Below are 19,631 nucleotides of genomic sequence, written 5' to 3' on the forward strand. Positions count from 1 at the left end.
CTGTCGGGTCATAGGTTGGACTCGCTGATCTCAGAGGTCTTTTCCAGCCTAGCTGATTCTGTGCTAACCGGGATGTTGGAACACCAATCGCCGCAGCCCTCGGCCGCGGGGGCTCAGCCTCGAGCCCTCAGCTCCAGCTCGGTCCCGCAGCCGCCCCCGGCCCGGGCGGCGCCACTTCCCCGCCGCGGCCATGCGGCGGCAGCGGCCTCTCCCGCCATGCAGCGCGGCGGCCGCCGGGACTTGTAGTCCGCGTGCTACAGCGGTGCTGCGCTGGGCTCGCGCAAGAAAACTACAACTCCCGGTGGTCCTTGCGGTTTGTTTTCCTTCAAACCAGCCCCAGGCCCGCCCCTCCGGTCCCTCCCCTCCGGTCCCTCCGTGTCCCGCCGCGGCCACCGTCGCCGGGCCCCGCCGCCCCGCCCCGCTCCCGGCCCTTTGACCCCGTTGTTATGCCGGGCCCGAGTCGCCGCCGCCGCCGCCGTCTCCCGTAGCGCCCGGAGTCGCCCCCGCCTCGCGCCCCGCCCGAGATGAAGCAGAGGAGGAAGAAGGAGCGCACGTGGGCCGAGGCCGCCCGCCTGGTGAGGCCGGGGGGGCGTCCAGGGAGGGGGCGCGGGGGCTCCGCCGTGCCTCAGGGCCTCCCCGCCGCGTCCGGCCCCTCCCCGAGTAACGGGGCCGGCGGCGCCGCCATCGCTTCTGAGGGGGCGAAAGCGGGGGCCGGGTCCGCCTGGAGGGCGCGGGCGGTGTTGCCGGTTCCCCGCCCGGTCCCGCGGCTTCCCGCGGTTCCCCCAGCGGCCGCTGTGGCCGGGCTCTCCTGCACGGTTGTTTTTCTTCCTCAGCCCGGTGCGAAGGAGATGCGCCCCGGGGCGGTGCGAGCGCGGCCCCCGGCCCTCCGCGGCGAGCTGCCCCCGCCGGGGGTCCCAGCGGCCTCCGCCGCCTCCCGCCGGGCGGGGCTGCGGCGGGGCCCGGGGGTGCCGCCGTCCCGCAGCCGTTCCGTGCCGGGCAGGGCTGCGGGGACGGTTCCGCTCATTTTCTTCCTTTCAGATGATTTTAAAGCTCCGTGGGAGGAACCGGAGCCTCCGGAGAGGGCACGGCCGCTGTCAGAAGTTTGTGGTTTAATTACCGAGGGTGCGGGGTCCTTCTGAGCACCGGCAGCGCCCGGGGGCCGGTGGAGTGCGCCGGGCTGCTGTAGCAGCAGCTGGGCTGAACATCCCTGAATCAGCCCGTATTTGGTCACTTTTGGGTTTAGGAGACGTGGCCATTGAGATGTCTCAGTCCTTTTGTCTTAAAGAATCTCCTTGTGGAAGGATTCAAGGTGCAAACCCAGCTCTGCTCTGGCGGTGTCTGTGGCAATGCCACTGTCATTGCACCGATGCACTGGGAGGAAGGTGGCTTCCATCTGTGAAGGCTTTGAGCTGGATCTGTCTTGAACCTCCGTTATGAAGTAGTAAATCTAAAAAATATAAATAACTTCAGTGTCTCTCAGGGAGCTAGTCAGAGGTTTGATTTAAGGGCTGCCTGCCGAGGTGTTTAGGCTGGCTGGCATTGGGTGGAAGGAGCTGGCTCTCTCCTGGTGACCCAGTGACACAGGTACAGCAGTGCCAGGCATGGAGTGAGGGATGATCCAGCTACTATGTGAATGGATCCTGCCGTTCCTCCCCACAGCCCTGTCAGTGGTGTACAGCTTGTGAGGATACTTGTGTTCCCTCTGTGTAGCCCCTGGACTTCTGCCGAAGTGGATTTATGGGGCTTGAGGGTGGTTTGTTTCCTTGTTTTTTCTCTTGTGTTTGTTTTGGTTTGCTAGCCCAGGTTATACATCGAAGCATGTAAACATTCAGAAGGAACAGTGTGGGTGAGTCCAATGAGGCTCATGTTTTGTACTGAGGATGTTCAGGATAACTCTTGGTGCTTCTGAGTAAGATTTTTTTGGCTATTGGAGTGTTTTCTTACTGCTTGCCAGGAGAAAACCTAATCAGACAAGCATCTGACTTCCAGCAACTTGCATCATCTTTTGTGTGTAAATTATAATATTTTAGACCCATGTGGCTTTGCTTGAAAAACTGGAGAAGAGCATAAGGCAGCTACTGTGGAACTTCACAGCAGGAGCCTGGTGGTCTCATTCTCCATCCTGCATTTCTTCTTAGGATCCAGGTTCTTTGAACCAGGTGTGTCACTGCAGATGGCAGGGATGCTTTTCTGACAGGTGACCCTTGGGGGCAGAGGCTGTGCTATGTGACCTTGCACAAAGTCAGCTCATTCAAACATCCTGAGCTCTGACAGGTAAAAAAAAAAAATCAGAATTTATAGGATGCCCAAAGCAGCACATGAGACTGTAAGTCTAAAGCAGTCACCTAATGCACCTCATCACCCTTGTGTGGTGGGGAAGGCATTTCTTCACACAGTTCCTCTCACCTGTCTTCTGGCCAGGACGTCGGGCACAGTGGGTGCCTGAGATGTCTAAGCCTCAGCAGCATCTTAGAGCCATTGATGAACCAGAAATAGCACGATCTCATACTAGATTATCCACTTAAAGAGACCTACAGTTGCGTAGCTGCACTTCCAGCTTGCAGGACTGATTGTAAATCCACTAAAAATAGATCTTTATTTCACACTAGGCTTACACATGCTCCCTGTCAAAATGCTTTTAATTTCCCTCTCTGACGTGTGCTGGTGTATTTTGTATTCTGCGCAACGTTTCTGAGAATCACAGGCAAAAATGTTCTTCAGTGTTGCTCCTCCTACAGAGCTAAAACTCTGCACGTTCCATAAAATAAACTTTAAAGGTTCATCTGGATGCCCAAAGCCATGGCAGGATCCCACAAGTGCTGTCAGAGCTAGATGACCAGTAAATTGGGAAAGTCATGTAAACTTCCATAATTAGGGGCACAGGAACCCTCAGCTACCACTGCTGTGAATAGTGGAGGGGGGAAAATTCTGTTTTGGGGGTAAAGAATAGCCAGTGTTGAAGTTGTAGCTCTGGGTGGAGGGCTGATGTGGTGCTGGGAGTGTCAGGCTGGGGAGGGATAGAAGGGGCAGTGCTGGAGACTGGGATTTGGTGTCTGAAGCTTGCAGGATCCTCTCCTCCAGTTCTTCCATTAAGTGCTCTGTATACTTAATACAGCTCTTGATTGGAAATTGTTCCCCTGAGCATAGATTCTTTTATCCGTATGTAAATGCTCCTTTGTGCTCAGTTTTAGGCCACATACTTCACTTGCTGTGTCTGTCACTGGAGAGAGGTTTGAATAATTCCCTGATTTTTTGGAACAGACGTGTTGTATTTTGCAGATCTCGCTGGGCTCGGGAGCAACGAGTTTCCCCGTGTCAGCTGTCTGCAGCCTTTGAGTGATGGGGTGACAGCTCAGGAGGGAGGCATGGAGACCTTGTAACCTGTGGAGGGAAAAAAAAGTGTGATGGAGCTGTATGGAATTTAATTAGTTTATTCTCTCTGAATATGGCTCATCACTTGTTTTGGTTTTTCTTTACGCTCTTTGTGTTTTCATTGGGTTTTAAGTCAGTTTTCTAATTCTCTTCCCCATGAGGTTCTTACTCTTTGTGTTTTCATTGGGTTTTAACTCAAGTCAGTTTTCTAATTCTCTTCCCCATGAGGTTCTTATCTCATTCTCAGAAGCTTGTGAGCTTCAAGCATCTGCAGAATACCTGTTGGGTGCATATGATTACAGAAATTCCATTTGTAGAGTCAAGGTTTAGATTGGAAGGACCTTTAAAGATCATCTTGTTCCACCCTCCTGCCACAGTCAGGGACAGCTTCCACTAGTCCAGGCTGCTCCAAGCCCCATCCAGCCCAGCCATATCACAACCTACAGCTGAAGTGCAGAACTGCACTTGGGTTTTTCATTACTTGTGGAGGGCGGAGATGGTCTGAGGTGCAAACGTTGGCCTGCACAGCTTTGGGGTGATTTTGCTCGTGTCCCATTGGCGTGGCTGCTGCAGTGACTCACTTCTAGATGTTACTGGTAGAAATGGGGCGTCTGTGTCCTTCCTCTGGCTTCCCACACGAGTCAGACAGAGACAGCGCCGTGTTGCTGACTCCTAAAGCGTGGGGACAGGTGACACCGGGGCTGTGCACCGTGTGGCCGTGACGCTGGGGGAATTTAGACCGTGGTTATGAAAAAGTTCCTGAATGAATTCCTGTTGCTGCTTTCCATGCCTGTTCCAGGCCATGGCCTGTGCCTGTCCCAGGCTCTTTTTGCTCGTGGCCCCGGGTCTGTGGAGCTGGGTGCCTTTGCATTCCAAGAGCAGCACTGTCTGCTGCCGGCAAGGCGCAGGAGCCGGCGCGTGGTCGGCAGCTGTGGGGTAATCTGCTCCCGAAGAAACTGAGTGGTTTACATCTACTGCAGCTTATTTTTGCTCATTGTTTCCTGTTTATGTGGATAATCTTCTTATCCACAGAAATGTCCGGTCCTCTCTTTGAATCCTTGAGTTTTTGCTTGTAGACATTTCGGAGCAGTAAGTTCCACAGGCTTAAAAAAAAATAGAGTAATAACCTCTTTACTTTGTATATAAGTGACAATTCTATTCTTGTTATGATATATGAAAGGATGAGTTGTTATTTATTGTGTTGCCTTTTAATATCTGATTTTCTTCATTTTATGTCAAAGGGAAGCACTCTTAAGTCTTTTTAGTGTCTCTAGGCAATTTTTTTTTCCCATTTTTTGTCCTTTTCTGAATTCTGTCCTTCTCTGACATGAATTCTGACTCTAAACTTGTGGTTCCCTTCCTGGGATGGAGTGAAGATGAAATGAATGCAGTAATCTGAGGAAGGTACAGTATTGGATTGTATAGCTGCACAGCAATACTTTTAGTGACAAAAAACCACTGGATGCTTTGTGGAGAGGTAGGAAAAGGGTTTACATGGTTACGGGTCACCACTGTTCAGTTTGGAAGGCTTATGTGGCAGCAGCTCCATCTATTGTATAGTGAAGTCTGGTAAAGCTTCCATTGGGTGGGGTCAAGGCCAAATTCTGCTGCTTTTTCTCCTCCATGTTTGTATTTCAATTAGTTGGGGAAGAGATGAAGGTGAAGTCTTTTGTGGCTTTGATACATGTTCACCAGGATCTTGAGGTAGCCTGAAATTTTACTGTGTCTTTGCAGGTGAATCAAGTTTGAGGGGGCACATTATTGGGTCGGGGCCACAGCTGATGGAGTAGTTCTGGGAATGCAGAAGGCAATTCTGTAATGACACTTGGTCTTTCTGTCTTTTCAGGTGCTGGAAAATTACTCAGATGCTCCTATGACCCCAAAACAGATTCTGCAGGTCATAGAGGCTGAAGGTCTAAAGGAAATGAGGTTAGTATTGATGATTTTGTCTAAACCACTGTGCAGCATGGGGGAGGCAGTGTATGAAGGCTGGTGTTGCTTCATACAGTTCTGCCTCATCCCCAGCCCACTTTGCTTCCCTTTTTCTCTTTTCAGCCTGGTAATTTCAGATGACAGTACAGACATTTATATACAGATTGTGAGGGATTCTTTTTCACTGATAATAACTGGAAGATGTTCTTGGATTTTTAGATAATATACAGAGTCCCTTCCTCCATCTATTGTGAAGTAAATGCCTCTTGCAGATCAGGCTCCTGCATTGTGCTGTACTTACCACTCACTCCCATGGTTCTCACATAAGTAGCTCCCAGCAGTTTGTGCTATTGTGACTTGAGTTTGAGAACAGTTTATCTCCTCTGATGCTTCATTTCTAGAGCAGACATTATGTTTTAGAAGAGACAGTCTTCTCTATGTCACTGGCTTGTGCTCAGATTCTTGAGCACCAGGAGAGCACAGTTCACATCACAGGGTTGTGGCTCTTGACACATTGCAGGAGGACATGTCCATCTCAGAGTGGATTTCATGTGGAAAAGAACCTGATACAAAGCCTTGAAAAGGGCAGAAGTGGGAGACTGCTTTCCTTGGTTAAGTTCCTGTGAGTTTCCATCTGTTTCCATGACAGTAGTAGAAATACAGAGTGTCTTGCAGCTCAAAGAAAGTGGGTAACTGTGATAGTCCAAATGCCTCAGTTACTGCTGCCTGGCATAAAAAAAAAAAGAAATTTGACTACCAGAGACACGAAAAGCTGCTGTCCAGGGATGGACTTCTGACAAATCCAGATGCAAGGACTGTTTCTAGTCTTGCTTCTGCCTCCCTTTGTTTCTGTGGACTGTTTTTCACTGTGGTGTTTGCATTTCCTGAACCTGTATTTTACCCAACTACAGAAGGTAAACTGATTTCTTCTGGGACCTAAGTGTTAGCTTGTTTCTGCTCCTTGTTTGTGTGAAATCAGGAAGCAGCTGGGGTTTTGAATAGTGAAAATCAGTGACGTGTACAGAGGTGTTGGGTGTGGGACCTGCTGTTGTTTGGAGAGACATGAGGCTGGTGTGTGCTGCTGCATCAGATTTGGAACTGTTGGAACACTCACCTTCCATGGGCTTACAAGAAGGCTGGGGAGGGATTTTTCACAGGGGCATGTAGTGGTAGGACAAGGGGCAATGGACTTCAGGTGAAGGAGGGTAGATTTAGATTGGGTATTAGGAAGAAATTCTTCCCTGTGAGGGTGGTGAGGTCCTGGCACAGGCTGCCCAGAGAAGCTGGGGCTACTCCAGCCTTGGAAGTCTCTGAGGCCAGGCTGGACAGAGCTTGGAGCCACCTGGTCTGGTGAAAGGTGTCCCTGCCCATGGCAGGAGATTTGGAACAAGATGGTCTTTAAGGTCCCTTCCAACCCAAACTGTTCTGTGATTCTGTGATGCTCTCTGAGATCTTCTCTGGTTCGGATATGGGCTGTGGTTTCAGTAGAATTCAGACAGATTTTAATGAGGATCTTCATAAGAGGGGCTTTGCTTTAATCAATCTTCTACAACTCTCTCATATAAGTCCTGTTACCTAAGCAGGCAGTTGAAGATCTCTGCACAGGCTGTCCCCTGCCAAAGATAATAGCAGGGCTCTTCACACACATAAATTATCCTGTGCTTTCCCAGTTTTTACAAGTGACCTGTCACACTGTGTAAGTAAAGACCAGACTTCAGAGCATGTGTCATGTTAAATCCCACAAACCTAACTCATTCCTTTAAAGGTCGATAGTTTCCCTTGGGATATCTGCTTTTCCTTCCCTGGTCATTAATTCTGTGCTTTAAGAAAAGACTGTTTTCTTCAGAGCGTGATTGTTTGCAGAATAAAGGCAGTGAGCCTGCCTGGCTGACTGTGCAGAGGGCTTTGCTGGTGCTTGTATAGAAGCTCTTCCTGAAACTCCATTTCCTGAAGGAAATAGCTCAGTGCCTTGAGATGTTTTTCCTTCTGAATCAATTCTGAGGTGGGGCTCCCTGGTTGGGGGGTCACGCTGCTCTGCTGGGAGGGCTGTGTTCCATACCAGGCATTGACATTCCCATGAGCCAGTACCATGCTGAGTTGAGCTCCTGGTAGGGTTTTAACTGCTTGGTTTTTTTCTTGTTTTGGGGAAAATTACTTAGTTTGCTGTTTTAAGAGAGCTCTGTGGCTGGTGGCTGTGCTTGGAGTGTCTGGTAAACACAGAGGGGAAAACACTGTCTAACAGGACAGAAGGCTGGAAATTTTGTTCACATGATCTGAAAGTGATACAGGGTAACTTTGCCTGTTGCCGTGGTATATGAAGAAATGTCCAAAACCCAAGCACATACAGGGTGGAAACAGAAATTCTATGTTTTCAATTTGACAATGGTTTTCGTTGAAATGTTTTATCTCAGTCCAATTTTCAGTTTCACTTTTAGTGGGAATGCAGTCGGTAGTGCTGTAATGTGTCTTCCAGACAACTTTCTGCTCGTACATGTGGGACTTACTGGAAAACACCACATTATGTGGCACAGTGTGAGTGTAGGATGGGGCTTTAACCAGGGAGTTTTTTAGGAATTAACAAATGAGGGCATCAGAGCCTTTGTATTGAGCTCTGCTCTAGTAGTTTGATTAGTGACATACCAGGGAGACATTCCAGTAACATGTGTCTCTACAGTTTGTTTCATCTTTCTACTGCTGAATAAATCTGGGGGTTTTGTAAAATCAGTGCAGCACTGAAGGATTCCAGGAGAGGAGGGGAGGAAACAGGTAATAAAAGTTAGAAATGTCTAAAAACAGACGAGGATGGCTTTAAAATTGGTGTCACATTTACTGTTTGCTGTGATGTGCAAGGCTGATGTACAGGTCAGAATGAAACCAGTGACACTGTTCTGACTGAAGTGCCTGTCCCATAAAGTTAATAGCATCACCTCTGTTCCCCTCATCAGCTAAAGGATGCCCATTTAACCAGATCTTTCAGGCTGTTTTCATGGTGATCTGTTTCCTAAACTCTCTCCTTTCTCTGTCTGTGTTGCAGTGGCACATCTCCCCTGGCCTGCCTCAACGCCATGCTCCACTCCAATTCCCGGGGAGGGGATGGGCTCTTCTACAAACTGCCTGGACGCATCAGCCTTTTCACACTCAAGGTAAATGCTGAGCTCTGCTCCCAGCTGAGGGCTCAGGGGTGGGTTCTGCTCCTTGTGCAGGGCTGAGTGTTACCCTGTCACTGAGCATCATGAGCAGTGAGATCATCATGTGAGAGAGGGTCTGGAATTCATGATTTCCTTGGAGCTTGTACCTTTCAACTGTATTCAGCCATCTGTGATAAATGTCTTTAAAAAAACCTCAGCTGTTATTTCTTGAATCCTCTTACTGCAGTACCTGGTGTCCAGCTTAGGTGGCTGTTCATCAGAACAGATCTGTGCACTCCCTTGCTGCCAGCCACAAGGGAAAACAGCCAACCAAGGAATTGGTCCAAGAGCTTGTAGTGACAAGTAAAATCTTGATAGGAAAATGTATATTCATTCTTCTGGCTGCTTGTTCTGTGATCCACTGCATTCTGTGTTATTTTACATCAGTATTTTCCTCAGATCTTAAAATCTCTCTGGAATGCTTTTTTATTTTTAGTTTATTGTTCCAGTAATATTAAATATTGAAAGTGTTTCTGTTCCTGAGGTTTTCTTTTGCATTGTTTTGTACTGTTGGATTCTGTGATAAATATCAACTTGGTAGATCTCAGCTATTTCATTTCCATCTTTTTTCTGCTGTTAGAAAATCCTGTTGAATTGACACATTTTGCTGAAAATAGGTGGCATTGAAATGGCTTTTATTGTACAAGTAGGAAATACATCTCCTAAGCTTGCTGTCTTAGTGTTTGGCCGCTCTGATGTTACTTGTTCTCATAGTGAGATGCTCCTCTTTAATAGGAAGTCATTACTTACAGAAAATTACGACATATTATGAACATGTCTAAAAAATTAATTATTATTAACCTGGTATTTTGGATATTTACTTGTCTAGGAAGGGGCTATGAAGTACACTTAGTTTAGGTGACTTCTGTTCTGCTATGAGCCCAAATATACTTTACCTTTCTGCATCAAGGATTAAAATAGGAACACTATGAGCCCAGATATACTTTAAAATACCTTTCTGCATCAAGGATTAAAATAGGAAGAAAATTGAAGGTTAAAGTATATCCTGTTAACTGTCTGATCCCATTGGTGTAGATTTGGGAGGGAGGGAGGGCTGCAGCCACCCCAGTTCTGTTCCCCCTCTAGAAAGATGCCTTGCAGTGGTCCCGGAACCTGTCAGTGCCAGAAGGGGAGGAGCTGGAGGACACAGCAGATGCAGAAAGCTGTGGGTCCAACGAAGCCAGCACTGTGAGTGGTGACAACGATGGTAAGTGTCTGGTGACATTAACCTTAATCTCCAGGACCTACTTCTGTGTCTGACTGAGAGCTCATCTCTTTCAGTGTCTCTTGATGAAACTTCTTCTAACGCCTCGTGTTCCACTGAATCTCAGAGCAAGGGACCTGCTACCAGGGAGAGCTACAGAACTGCTTCCCAGGTAGGAAAAAGTGGGACTCATGGGAAGGATGAAGCCTCTCAAGGGGAGCTTTCATTACTATTGGGGGGGTATGACAGGGACTATTTGTGCATAAGTGCCTCAGAGATAGTTATGGGTCTGTCTTCTTGGGCAAGAAGTGGCAGAATGGTGAGGGATCATGTATGGGAAGACAATTTTGAATTCTCTGCTAGTCCTAAATGTAGTGTTGCCTGAAGATTCAGCTAGGAGGAGCCAGGCAGCTCTTTAACTGAGGAACATGCTGCTTAGAAGATTACTATACTCTTCCGTAATGCCTTCATTCCTTTGTTTTGTTTTTGGTTTCTCTCTGGTCTGCAGACAACCAAACAGAAGAAAAAGACAGGTGTGATGCTGCCACGGGTGGTGTTAACCCCACTGAAAGTAAACGGGGCACACATGGAGTCTGCCTCAGGTGAGCATGGCTTTGGGGGGTCCTAATGACCTCACAGATCTCTCAGACAGTCCCCAGTCATCAGTGCTTGCCTGTATTTCTGTAACACCTGCTGAGAAAGAGTGAGACTGCAGAGTTGTGTGTGTGTTTAACTTACTCAAAATAGTTGGTACCTGGCAATACCCTGTAATAGCAGATTGAGTAGTAACAGAGAATTCCTGTGTGATAAACCACTCTCCCAGTTGGTCTTTGACTGTTCTTTGCATATTTTTATGATGTTGTTTTGCATTTAGGCTTCACAGGAAGGCACGCTGATGGGGAGAGCAGCAGCACATCCAGCAGCAGCAGCAGCTCCTTGGCCCTGTGCAAAACCAGCCTGCGCAGTAGGACAGAGATTAACAGGGATCCTCCACAGCTGCTGAGGGGCATCCGAAAGCCCACGGCTGGTACGTGCTCCTGGGCAAAGGCAGAAGAATAATTGGTGATGGTGAAGTCCACATGTATCTGAGAAAAGAGCAGCAGGAGGCATTTGGTGACATGAGGTCACAGGCCAGGCTTTCCACTTTCGAGTGTTAGTGATAGAATTGTTTAAAAGTTTGCCTGGTCTGAAGAGCAGCATTGAGAATGGTACCTGAATATGTCAAAACTGTGACCTCGTGTCAGAATTCCAGATGTGTGTTTGTTAATTACTGCACTGGAGAGTCATTCTTCACTGAATACTGCAGTCTTTATCATCTCTCTTGCTCCATGTGTTATTGCAGTTTGACATAAATTTCAGCCCATAATGCTGAAATACTTCTGTACAACAACATTAATTTTATTTGCCTGTCCTTAAACTCCAGGACAAATGAAACGTAACAGGGGTGAGGATATTGACTTTGAAACCCCAGGCTCCATCCTTGTCAACACAAACCTGCGAGCGCTGATCAACTCCAGGACCTTTAACGCGCTTCCATCACACTTCCAGCAGCAGCTGCTTTACCTCCTGCCTGAAGTCGATAGACAGGTATGAGCACTGAGGTGTTTCCCCTTCCCTGATTGCCTCTTCAGTGTGGAACAGCTGGAGCAGATGTGTTCTGTTTGTCCTGGGTCTGTCCTGCTAGGTGGGGGCTGACGGGCTGATGCGCCTCAGTGGCAGCGCTCTGAACAACGAGTTCTTCACCCACGCTGCCCAGAGCTGGAGGGAGCGGCTCGCTGATGGTGAGTGGCTTTGCTTTCCTGAGTGCCTGGGGAATAGCTGCTCATTTTGTAGGATTTTTGGTTTTCTTTTGCAGTTAATGAGTGGGAACTTAGTACAGCTTTGCTGCATGTTGCCCTCAACTTTTTCTTTTTTTTGTTTAAAATCAAAGATACGATTTCTTTTGGTACCATGGGACCTTCAGCATTAAGTGCTAAAGGTGTAAAGTAGTGCCAGACTTATTTTTCCTTAAAAGGTGGCCTGTCTGTTAAAACATGATTTTTCCTGGAGCCATAGGCAGCATGGGGATCTGGAGTGGGATGGGGAGCAGGGTGTTAACAGCACGTCTGTCTTTCATATATTTAACTGCTGTACAGTTCAAACATTAGGTTGCATTTGCAGAATGAGTTTTGTTTGGAGCTGAATTCCAGTCTCTTGCTTCCACGTAGGTGAATTCACCCACGAGATGCAAGTTCGAATCCGGCAGGAGATGGAGAAGGAAAAGAGAGTGGAGCAATGGAAAGAGAAGTTTTTTGAGGACTACTATGGGCAAAAGTGAGAAATTTTACCATGTCTATCCTGCTTTATCCATGTTTATGCAGGTGGCAGAGTGTGTTTCTGTTTACCTGAGCAGATGCAGTCTAAACTCTGTGAAAAACACGGGTTGTGGGGTGAATTGTTCCACCTGTTGTTCTGGGAAAATCCTTGGTGGAATTGGCTGGGTTCAGCAGAATTTTGTAGCCCATCTCTTCTGTTTCCAAGAAAAGTGGATGGTATTTTCCATCACAAATTTTTGGGGTTTTTTTTTCTCATTCCATGTGATAGCAATGTGGAATGTGTGGGTTCTCCCCTTGCAGAATGAGTTAATGAGGCTTTGATGACTCTCGGCCTGTGTTGGCAGTATTCAGTAGCACTCAAATTGGGGTGAAGTGTGGAATGTGTGTGTTCTTCCCTTGCAGAATGAGTTAATGAGGCTTTGATGACTCTCGGCCTGTGTTGGCAGTATTCAGTAGCACTCAAATTGGGGTGAGCTTTAGCTTTTAGCTGGCTTCTGTGTTTGCCTTACAGGTTGGGCTTGACCCAGGAAGAATCCCAGGCGCAGAATTCAGTGCAGGAGGACGCTGAGAACAGGACAGAGCTGTCTGTTAAAGGAGAAGCAAGGCTGCCCCGCGGGCCGGCCACGCGCCAGAGGGACGGGCGCTTCCGGAAACGCTCCCGGGCCGACCTGCGGTGCCGGGCCAGGAGGAGCCTGTACAGACTGAGGGAACCTGAGCACACGGAGACTCCCAAAGAAGCTGCTCCCGTGGGGCCAGATCCCTCACTTCATAAAGAGCCAAAGCCTGAGACAGACCTGAAGAAAGATGATCTGACCAGCCCCTCGGCTGCAGGATTGAAGGCAGAGAGTACCGAACTGCACCTCTCTCCAGAGACTTCCAAATCAAACAGCAAATCAGAAGATCCATCGTTGGCAGCTACCAGCAGAATTCCCAGTTTGCCCCAGGAGAACTCTGCTCAGGAGTCCAAGGAGCAGAAGAGGAAAAGCTTTGAGGAGGCTGCCTCTGCGTCCTTCCCCGAAAAGAAGCCCCGGCTTGAAGATCGTCAGTCCTTTCGTAACACAATTGAAAGTGTTCACCCAGAAAAGCCACAGCCTACTAAAGAGGAGCCCAAAGTCCCACCCATCCGGGTAAGAAAGAGCTTTAGAGCTGCTGTATCTCAGGGCTGCCGTGCTCAGTAGTATCAAAACATTATTAAAATGTCAAGTGTTGCCATCTTAAGGGAAGGAGTCGAAGGGTTTCATTGGTAGAGCTGGTGAAGTGCCTCTGACTGCCACGGTTTGCTGTCGTATTTAGACAGGCAAAGAATGGAAAATCATCCCAAGGTCTTTGCACAAGAGCACAGGGTAACCTTGACTTACTCCCTTCATTTGCATTTCTGTGGCTACAGAAACACTGCCTGAAATGAGCTGACTGACTGCAAAAGACCTTGAAATTGTGTTCTTTATCCTGTCTAGTTTCTGAGTTCTTTTCCTTTGCTTTTGGACAGAATCTCAGTGTTCCTCCTGACTTTTTCCATTTTGACCAGGATACCCATTTTGCTTGCAGTCATCCTAGTGCAGAGAAGAGCAGTTTGATTTCTGAACACGTGAATATAAATAACTTATTTCATATTTGCCTGCAGGCTCTGATAAAACAATATTAGTGTGAACTGAGCTTTACAGATCACACTACAGAGCCGAGGTTGTAGGACCGTGCTGCTTCTCTACCCAAATTAGTTTCTCAGTTGAAATTTTTGTTGGACTTTGTGCTAAAAAATTGTGATGAGCAGTTGCCAGTAAAACACATTTCACTGGAGATGGGCAGTGTTAGAACTCACCTCGTTTCCCTTTCTTTCAGATTCAACTTTCACGTATTAAACCACCCTGGGTGGTTAAAGGTCAGCCCACTTACCAGATCTGCCCCCGGATCATCCCCAGCACGGAGCCCTCCGGCCGGGGCCGCCCCGGGGCCCGGACCCTCGCAGACATTAAGGCCCGTGCTCTGCAAGCCCGAGCCCAGCGCGAAGCCGCCGCCATCGGAGGAGGGGGTGGCCCTGGGGGGGGGAGAGGCACCGACGAAGGAGGCGGTGGAGGAGAACCCAGCGGCCGTTCCCAGCACAGGAGATCCAAGAGAGCTCACGGAAAACGTGCGTCAGATCTACAGCGAGCACAACTACAGCTGTCTGTTCATCTGAGCGGAGGGAAGGCTGACTCCAAAGGGGCTGCTCAGGAAGCCAGCGTGAATTCCTGCCTCTCTTCCAGACAAGATCACTCTTCCTCAAAAAGCGAAAGGAGCAGCGTTCCGGGCTGTGCCACGGGCTCAGGGGACAGTCAGCCTGGTGATGGGTCACCCAGGAGACCGTTCTGTGGTTCTCTGACTGTGTCATCCTTGGACAGTGCAACTCCTGAGAGGCAGGAGGAGAGTCCTGAGCAGCTGCTCCATGACCCAAGGACCGAGCTCCCATCTTGTGCTGCATCACAGGAGAGCACAAAGCTGGGATGTGTGGTTCCTGTGGTGACCAATCTGTCGTGTTCTGGGGGGCAGGGAGCTGGGGTCAGTCCCACGGGACACAGGGCTGTGGTGGAACTCGGAGATGTTGGGGCTCCCGCCATACAGCTGGATTATCCTGATGTAAAGCAAAATTCCTCCAGTTGTCCTTTTCCACCAGAATTGTCATCGGGTGTCACAGAACGCCATGATCCCGACAAGGTGTCTGGTTTTAGATATAACAACTCCCAAACATTTCTGGAAAAATGTGTTGCTGATAATACCTCCAAAACGGTGACTGTTGGAGTGAAGAAAGCGATCCCTGCAGTGTGTGATGCTGCACAGCTGCAGGCAGGGAAAGGCACTGATGGCAAACTGAGTAATGAGGAACAAAAGGCAGAGGCTCTACTGCAGCTCTCTGTGCGTGGTGACTTTATTTCTCAGAATAGGATAGATACCTCTGAAAAACTCCTGCAGCCACGGGAGAGGTGCCCCAGAACCGAACCGGAAAACGCACATCAGCCCCTGGGAGAGACTCAGGAGCTGAAGAGAAGTGGAGATGAAGAAATACAGAGTACACACAGTGAAACAACAGACACTGCTTCCGATTGGGAAGGGGACATGGCTGATGAGAATGTGGAGGTGGAGATGTGTTTCAGAAGTGTCAGCTGTAGGGAGGTGGCTGAGAAAGGCTCTTCCTGTCACAGCAGCAGTGAGAAGCGCAATGGGATTAGGTCAAAACTGTCTGTGGAGACAGAGAGTCTGGCCTGTTCTGGGGACTTGGCTGCACCCCCACCTCAGAGGTGGGGACCCCAGAAAGCCGAGCGTCCGGCCAGCTCTGCTCGGCCCGTGTCCTCCATTGAGACCAACAACCCTTTGGTGATGCAGTTGCTGAAGGGGAAGCTTCCACTGGAAGAAGTTCTCCCAGTGTCTCATGTCAACATCAAGCTGGAAATTGCACAGCCAGTGCTGCAGAAGCAGTCAGAAAGCCTCTCCCTGCAACTGGACAGAAGCAGTGGTCACTATTTTGGCAAAGAATCTTCTCCAGATGTAGGAATAAAGACGAGTGCCCAAAGCAGGAGCGATGATGTTCGCTCAGTGAGATCTTCCATAGATCCCCAGGAAAAAACCTGTGGATCAGGAGCAGCATTGCCTAGAGCAGAGGGTGCAGAGGATCAGGCTGTCCCAGAAAAACATTCCAAAGTTGGTTCGACTTTAAGCTGCCAAGACCAACTGGCAAACGTGGCAAGTGCCTCTCTGAAGTCTGAAGATGCGGACCCTCGGGAAAGAACATTTTCTGCCTGTAGCTTTGAGGAGCAGGAGTTGCCCAAGGTCCACCGGATGCCACAGCACAACCCATTAGCAAGTGTCACAGCAAGTAAAAGCCCAGAGAAGCTGAATGCCTCTACAGAGCCTCGGTTTTTATCTCCAGCTGTAACTTCTCTTGGACCAAACCAGACAGGAGGTGCATTACTCAATAAAAATTATGGTGGGGTTCAAGGCAAAAAGCTCTTTGGTTCTGGTTTTCCTTCCAGCCCCAGCGTGAGGCTGCATCACTCCAGGGCTTTGGAACACAGTTCGGCCATGGAAACCTTGTCCCCTGGCAAACAGATTCCCTTGGACAAGGGCTGTGCACTGGGAGAAGGAATCCCAGCTGCCAGGGAGGAATGGACTTCAAAGCAGCACAGCAGCAACCCTGGAGGGATCAGAAGTGAGAAGGTGCTGGTGTGTGGCAGCCCAGCCAAGAGTAATGCAGAGAACCGGGGGGATGTGGCCCAGCAGCCCACGGAACTGGCGGGGCACACACAGAGAGAGCCACTGGTCATGGACTGGCCCTTCTTTAAGTTTTCAAGGGATCCAGGAAAAGGACAGTGTCACCCTTTGGAGCCTTCATCCATCCCCTCTCAGCTCAATATCAAGCAAGCGTTTTATGGGAAGCTTTCAAAGCTGCAGCTTAATTCCACCAGCTTGAATTATTCATCCAACACTGCGGCTTTCCCCCGAGGCCTTGCTGGGAGCGTGGTGCAGCTCACCCACAAAGCGAACTTTGCTGCGAGCCGGAACGCGGCCCTGGCTGTGCAGATGTTTGCTGACAGCAGCAGCGTCGACGAGATCTCGTTCCAGTGCTCGTGCAGCCTCAAAGCCATGATCATGTGCAAAGGCTGCGGCGCCTTCTGCCACGACGACTGTATAGGACCCTCTAAGCTCTGTGTATTGTGCCTTGTGGTGAGATAATAAATTATGGCCATGGGACAGGTTGTATATTCAGTGTGTGTATTTTGATAACGACTGATCCTAACGCCTGTACACAAAGTACACGAAGTACTCTCTGTTCATAGTAGAAACGCTGTTACACTTTGTTTTGGTGAGGAACGTTGAGCTGCCTTCCCACGGAGGTCGACAGTGCAGAGCTCATTCCTGCTGATGGCGACACCCTGTTCTGGGTGGGCTGTGTCCCATGGGAGCGATCCTGCTGCTTCCTGCTGTCATGGAAATTCCAGCTGTGCTCTGGTATCGCACTGAGGCTGACGCCGGGGGGAGAGGCCGTTCGCTGTGGCAATCCCTGGACCTTCTGTGGAGGAAATCCTTGCATCCAAAGGAACTGGAAGATGGTATTTGCTATTTCAGGGCTGCACAAGGTGAGGCCCTACAGTCTTCCACTCTCCCTTTCTGCCATCTCCATTCCCGGTTTGTGTGGGAAGTGCTGCTGTGCAGTGAGTGTAAGCAGAAGAGCTGCTCTGCAGGGATGGTCCCATGCAATCTTTGGATGCTGCAGCAGGATGTGGTGCCCTGGGATGTGCTCTGCAGGTGGTTCTGGAGCCGTGTACAGCCCACCATGGGCCACATGGAACACACGTGGAGAATGCAAGAAGTGGAAAAAAAATCTCGGGGCAAGTGCCAAGCAAATGCCTTCTGCTGGCCTGCAGGAAGCTGTGTGGCCAGGGAACTGTTCCTGGCTGAACTGGCCCAGCGGCTGTGCCTGCCTCCTTTGGCCAACTTCCACAAACTGCTGTGGAACACTGGAGGTTCCCTGGAGCTCGGTGATAGGGTCAGTGAGCTCTGCACTGCAGCTTTGTGGTGAGGACCTGAAACCCCACAGTAGCTGAGCACCTGCGAGCATCGAGCTGTGCATCTGTGTGACCATCACCTAACATTTAAAGCAGTGTTCTTTCCTCTTTTTTATTTTCCTTTTTTTTATATATTTTCATTATTGGATGTATAAAGTGAGTTATTTGGCTCCTGTAAGTATCCTCTCTGCATCTGTTTGATCATATATTTATATGTTGTACACAGTACTGGCCAACTCTGTAAATGGATGTAATGTACATAGAGCATAAAGGGGTCTTTTTTTTTCCTTGGATTTCCAGGCTCTACAGCAGTATTGCATTAAAGTGGTGTTAGTTATTGTCAGAGCCACTGTATTCCGTCTTGCCTGACGTGAGGCTCACCACACTGGGCTCTTGGTTCCAGCAGCCTCCCCGTGCCCGAGGTGCCCGGGTGGACTGTGCTGAGCAGGCTCAAGGATGACCAGGTGGGATTTGCTGAGCCGAGCTCACTCCCCGGTTGCTCATTTTAGCTCTTGCCAGTTGTTGCTGCACCTGAGCTCCCAGGGCATGGCTGTACCTGCACTGCAAGGAGGTGAATGAACATCCATGTGCATCCAGAGAGGGAGAGCAAAACTGCAATTCTCTTCCTCTTTGGAGCAATTCCTAAGCAAGAGTTAATTGCTTCAGTGAGGGGGAGAAGCCGCTGGCTTATTCAAGCGGGCAGTAGCAAGAATTTTAGGGAGTTTATTTTCATTTTTTTCTTCTCGTCCCTTTTCCAGCTCCATCCTACCTCCCTTCACCATGCACTTTCTTTCAGCCGTGCAAGTTCCTTTTTCAGCCACAATCGTGAGGGGTGGAACAAGTTCAGTCCCCGAGATGTTTTTTATCCTCAGTGCATCCACCAGCCTCATCCCACGAGAATGAGAGCCCGGTGCAGCGGCACCCCGGCCTGGGCAGGGCTGCGGTGCCCCTGGGGGCGAGCAGAGGTGTGGAACCTGCTTACCAAAGATGGGGAGCGGAGCAGGGGGCTGGCTCTGCCTCCTGGGGGGCCACTGCAGTGTTCAGCTCGGACTGGTCTGGGGGGCAGAGCCCTCGGGGGGGCCTGCTCGTGTCTGTCCCTTGTGCTATTGGAAAAATAAACACTGTAAAATCTGCTTGTGTGGTTTCAGTCCTTTTTCTGAAATCCTCCTCCATTCTAAGGCAGTGTGGCTTTTCCTTTCCTCTCTTTTAACTGCAGCTGTTCCAGAGCTCTGCTCAAGTCACTGTGGGGAGGGGCTGTGTTGCTGCTTGGCTTTGTTAAATCTGGTTTTATGCACTTAGAGAGCACTGAAGATGGTGCAGCTCCTGCAGAGATGCCGTGTGGCTCTTGGGGAATGGACACCCTGGGTGCTCTGAGAGCCACGGGGGGCTGAGGGACACTGCAGGGACACAGTCACAGGGGCTCCCTGCCCTGCTGGGGTGATGCCTGTGGGCAGCAGCACTGAGACTTTTCCCAGTGCCAGGGCAGGTCCTGCTGTTACTGCCGTCATTGCTGGATAAATGGATCTAAAAATGTTTCTCAAGAGCATAAATGTGATATCAATTACAGTTTATTGAAACAACTTGGAAACTCACTTTATGGCCAAGTCCTTTCTCTTTTTTGGGCAGTAAGGAAATAACATGAATTATGATGTGATGTGTCTGGGCTCTGCAGGGTGAGCAGGGATCTCCTGCCTGGGGCTGTGGGAGTGCTGAGATCCTCGTGGTGACACAATCCCTGACTTCCTGGCATTCCACAGCGCTGCCATTGCAGAACAGCAGTGATGGCCTCACACACCAGCCAGGGCTGGGGCAGCAGATGGTCTGGCACCAGCATTTGGGGTGAAAAAAGGCTTCTGTGGTTTTTGGTGGTTCATTGATGTTCTGACTCTGGCAGGCTGTCTGCACACAGAATACCTGGATAATCTGAGTAAGCTAAATACAGGGAATGCAAAAAATGAGTCGAGTTGTTGCTTAGCCAAGCTTTAAAACTCAGTATTAAATCCTTCCCTGTTTTATTGGGGTGGGGGGTGATGGCATCAGGGTTAGCTACCTCTGGAATAGGGGAGCTTGGGTGTTTCAAGAGTAA

At 49.4% G+C, this 19,631-nt stretch overlaps 1 protein-coding gene across 3 annotated transcripts; it reads left to right on the top strand.

The window, feature by feature from the left end:
- The first annotated feature begins 527 nt into the window (after positions 1-527).
- Positions 528-18,672, top strand: ASXL1 (ASXL transcriptional regulator 1). Of its 3 annotated transcripts, none has more exons than XM_041396183.1 (12): positions 528-575; positions 5,219-5,301; positions 8,339-8,447; positions 9,579-9,699; positions 9,774-9,868; positions 10,205-10,298; positions 10,571-10,723; positions 11,120-11,283; positions 11,381-11,477; positions 11,904-12,009; positions 12,523-13,138; positions 13,848-18,672. In XM_041396183.1, exons 2-12 carry the CDS (start codon positions 5,246-5,248, stop codon positions 16,710-16,712), a joined length of 4,476 nt encoding a protein of 1,491 aa, XP_041252117.1. In that variant the 5' UTR covers positions 528-575; positions 5,219-5,245; the 3' UTR covers positions 16,713-18,672. The 3 variants fall into 3 exon arrangements, with proteins under 3 accessions (XP_041252117.1, XP_041252118.1, XP_041252119.1); XM_041396184.1 differs by having other exon boundaries at positions 529-580; XM_041396185.1 differs by lacking the exon at positions 528-575 and having other exon boundaries at positions 3,546-5,301; positions 9,594-9,699.
- The last annotated feature ends 959 nt before the right edge of the window (positions 18,673-19,631 follow it).

Source organism: Onychostruthus taczanowskii, unplaced genomic scaffold (assembly GCF_017590055.1).
Source record: "Onychostruthus taczanowskii isolate IOZ18803 unplaced genomic scaffold, ASM1759005v1 scaffold126, whole genome shotgun sequence".
NCBI classification, from domain to species: Eukaryota; Metazoa; Chordata; class Aves; order Passeriformes; family Passeridae; genus Onychostruthus; species Onychostruthus taczanowskii.

Excerpts from the sequence above, each read along its gene's own strand:
- ASXL1 (XM_041396183.1), top strand. The coding sequence starts at position 5,246 with ATGACCCCAAAACAGATTCTGCAGGTCATAGAGGCTGAAGGTCTAAAG. Across the intron at positions 9,869-10,204 it reads GCTACAGAACTGCTTCCCAG|ACAACCAAACAGAAGAAAAA; the intron begins GTAGGAAAAAGT and ends TCTGGTCTGCAG. Across the intron at positions 11,478-11,903 it reads GAGGGAGCGGCTCGCTGATG|GTGAATTCACCCACGAGATG; the intron begins GTGAGTGGCTTT and ends GCTTCCACGTAG.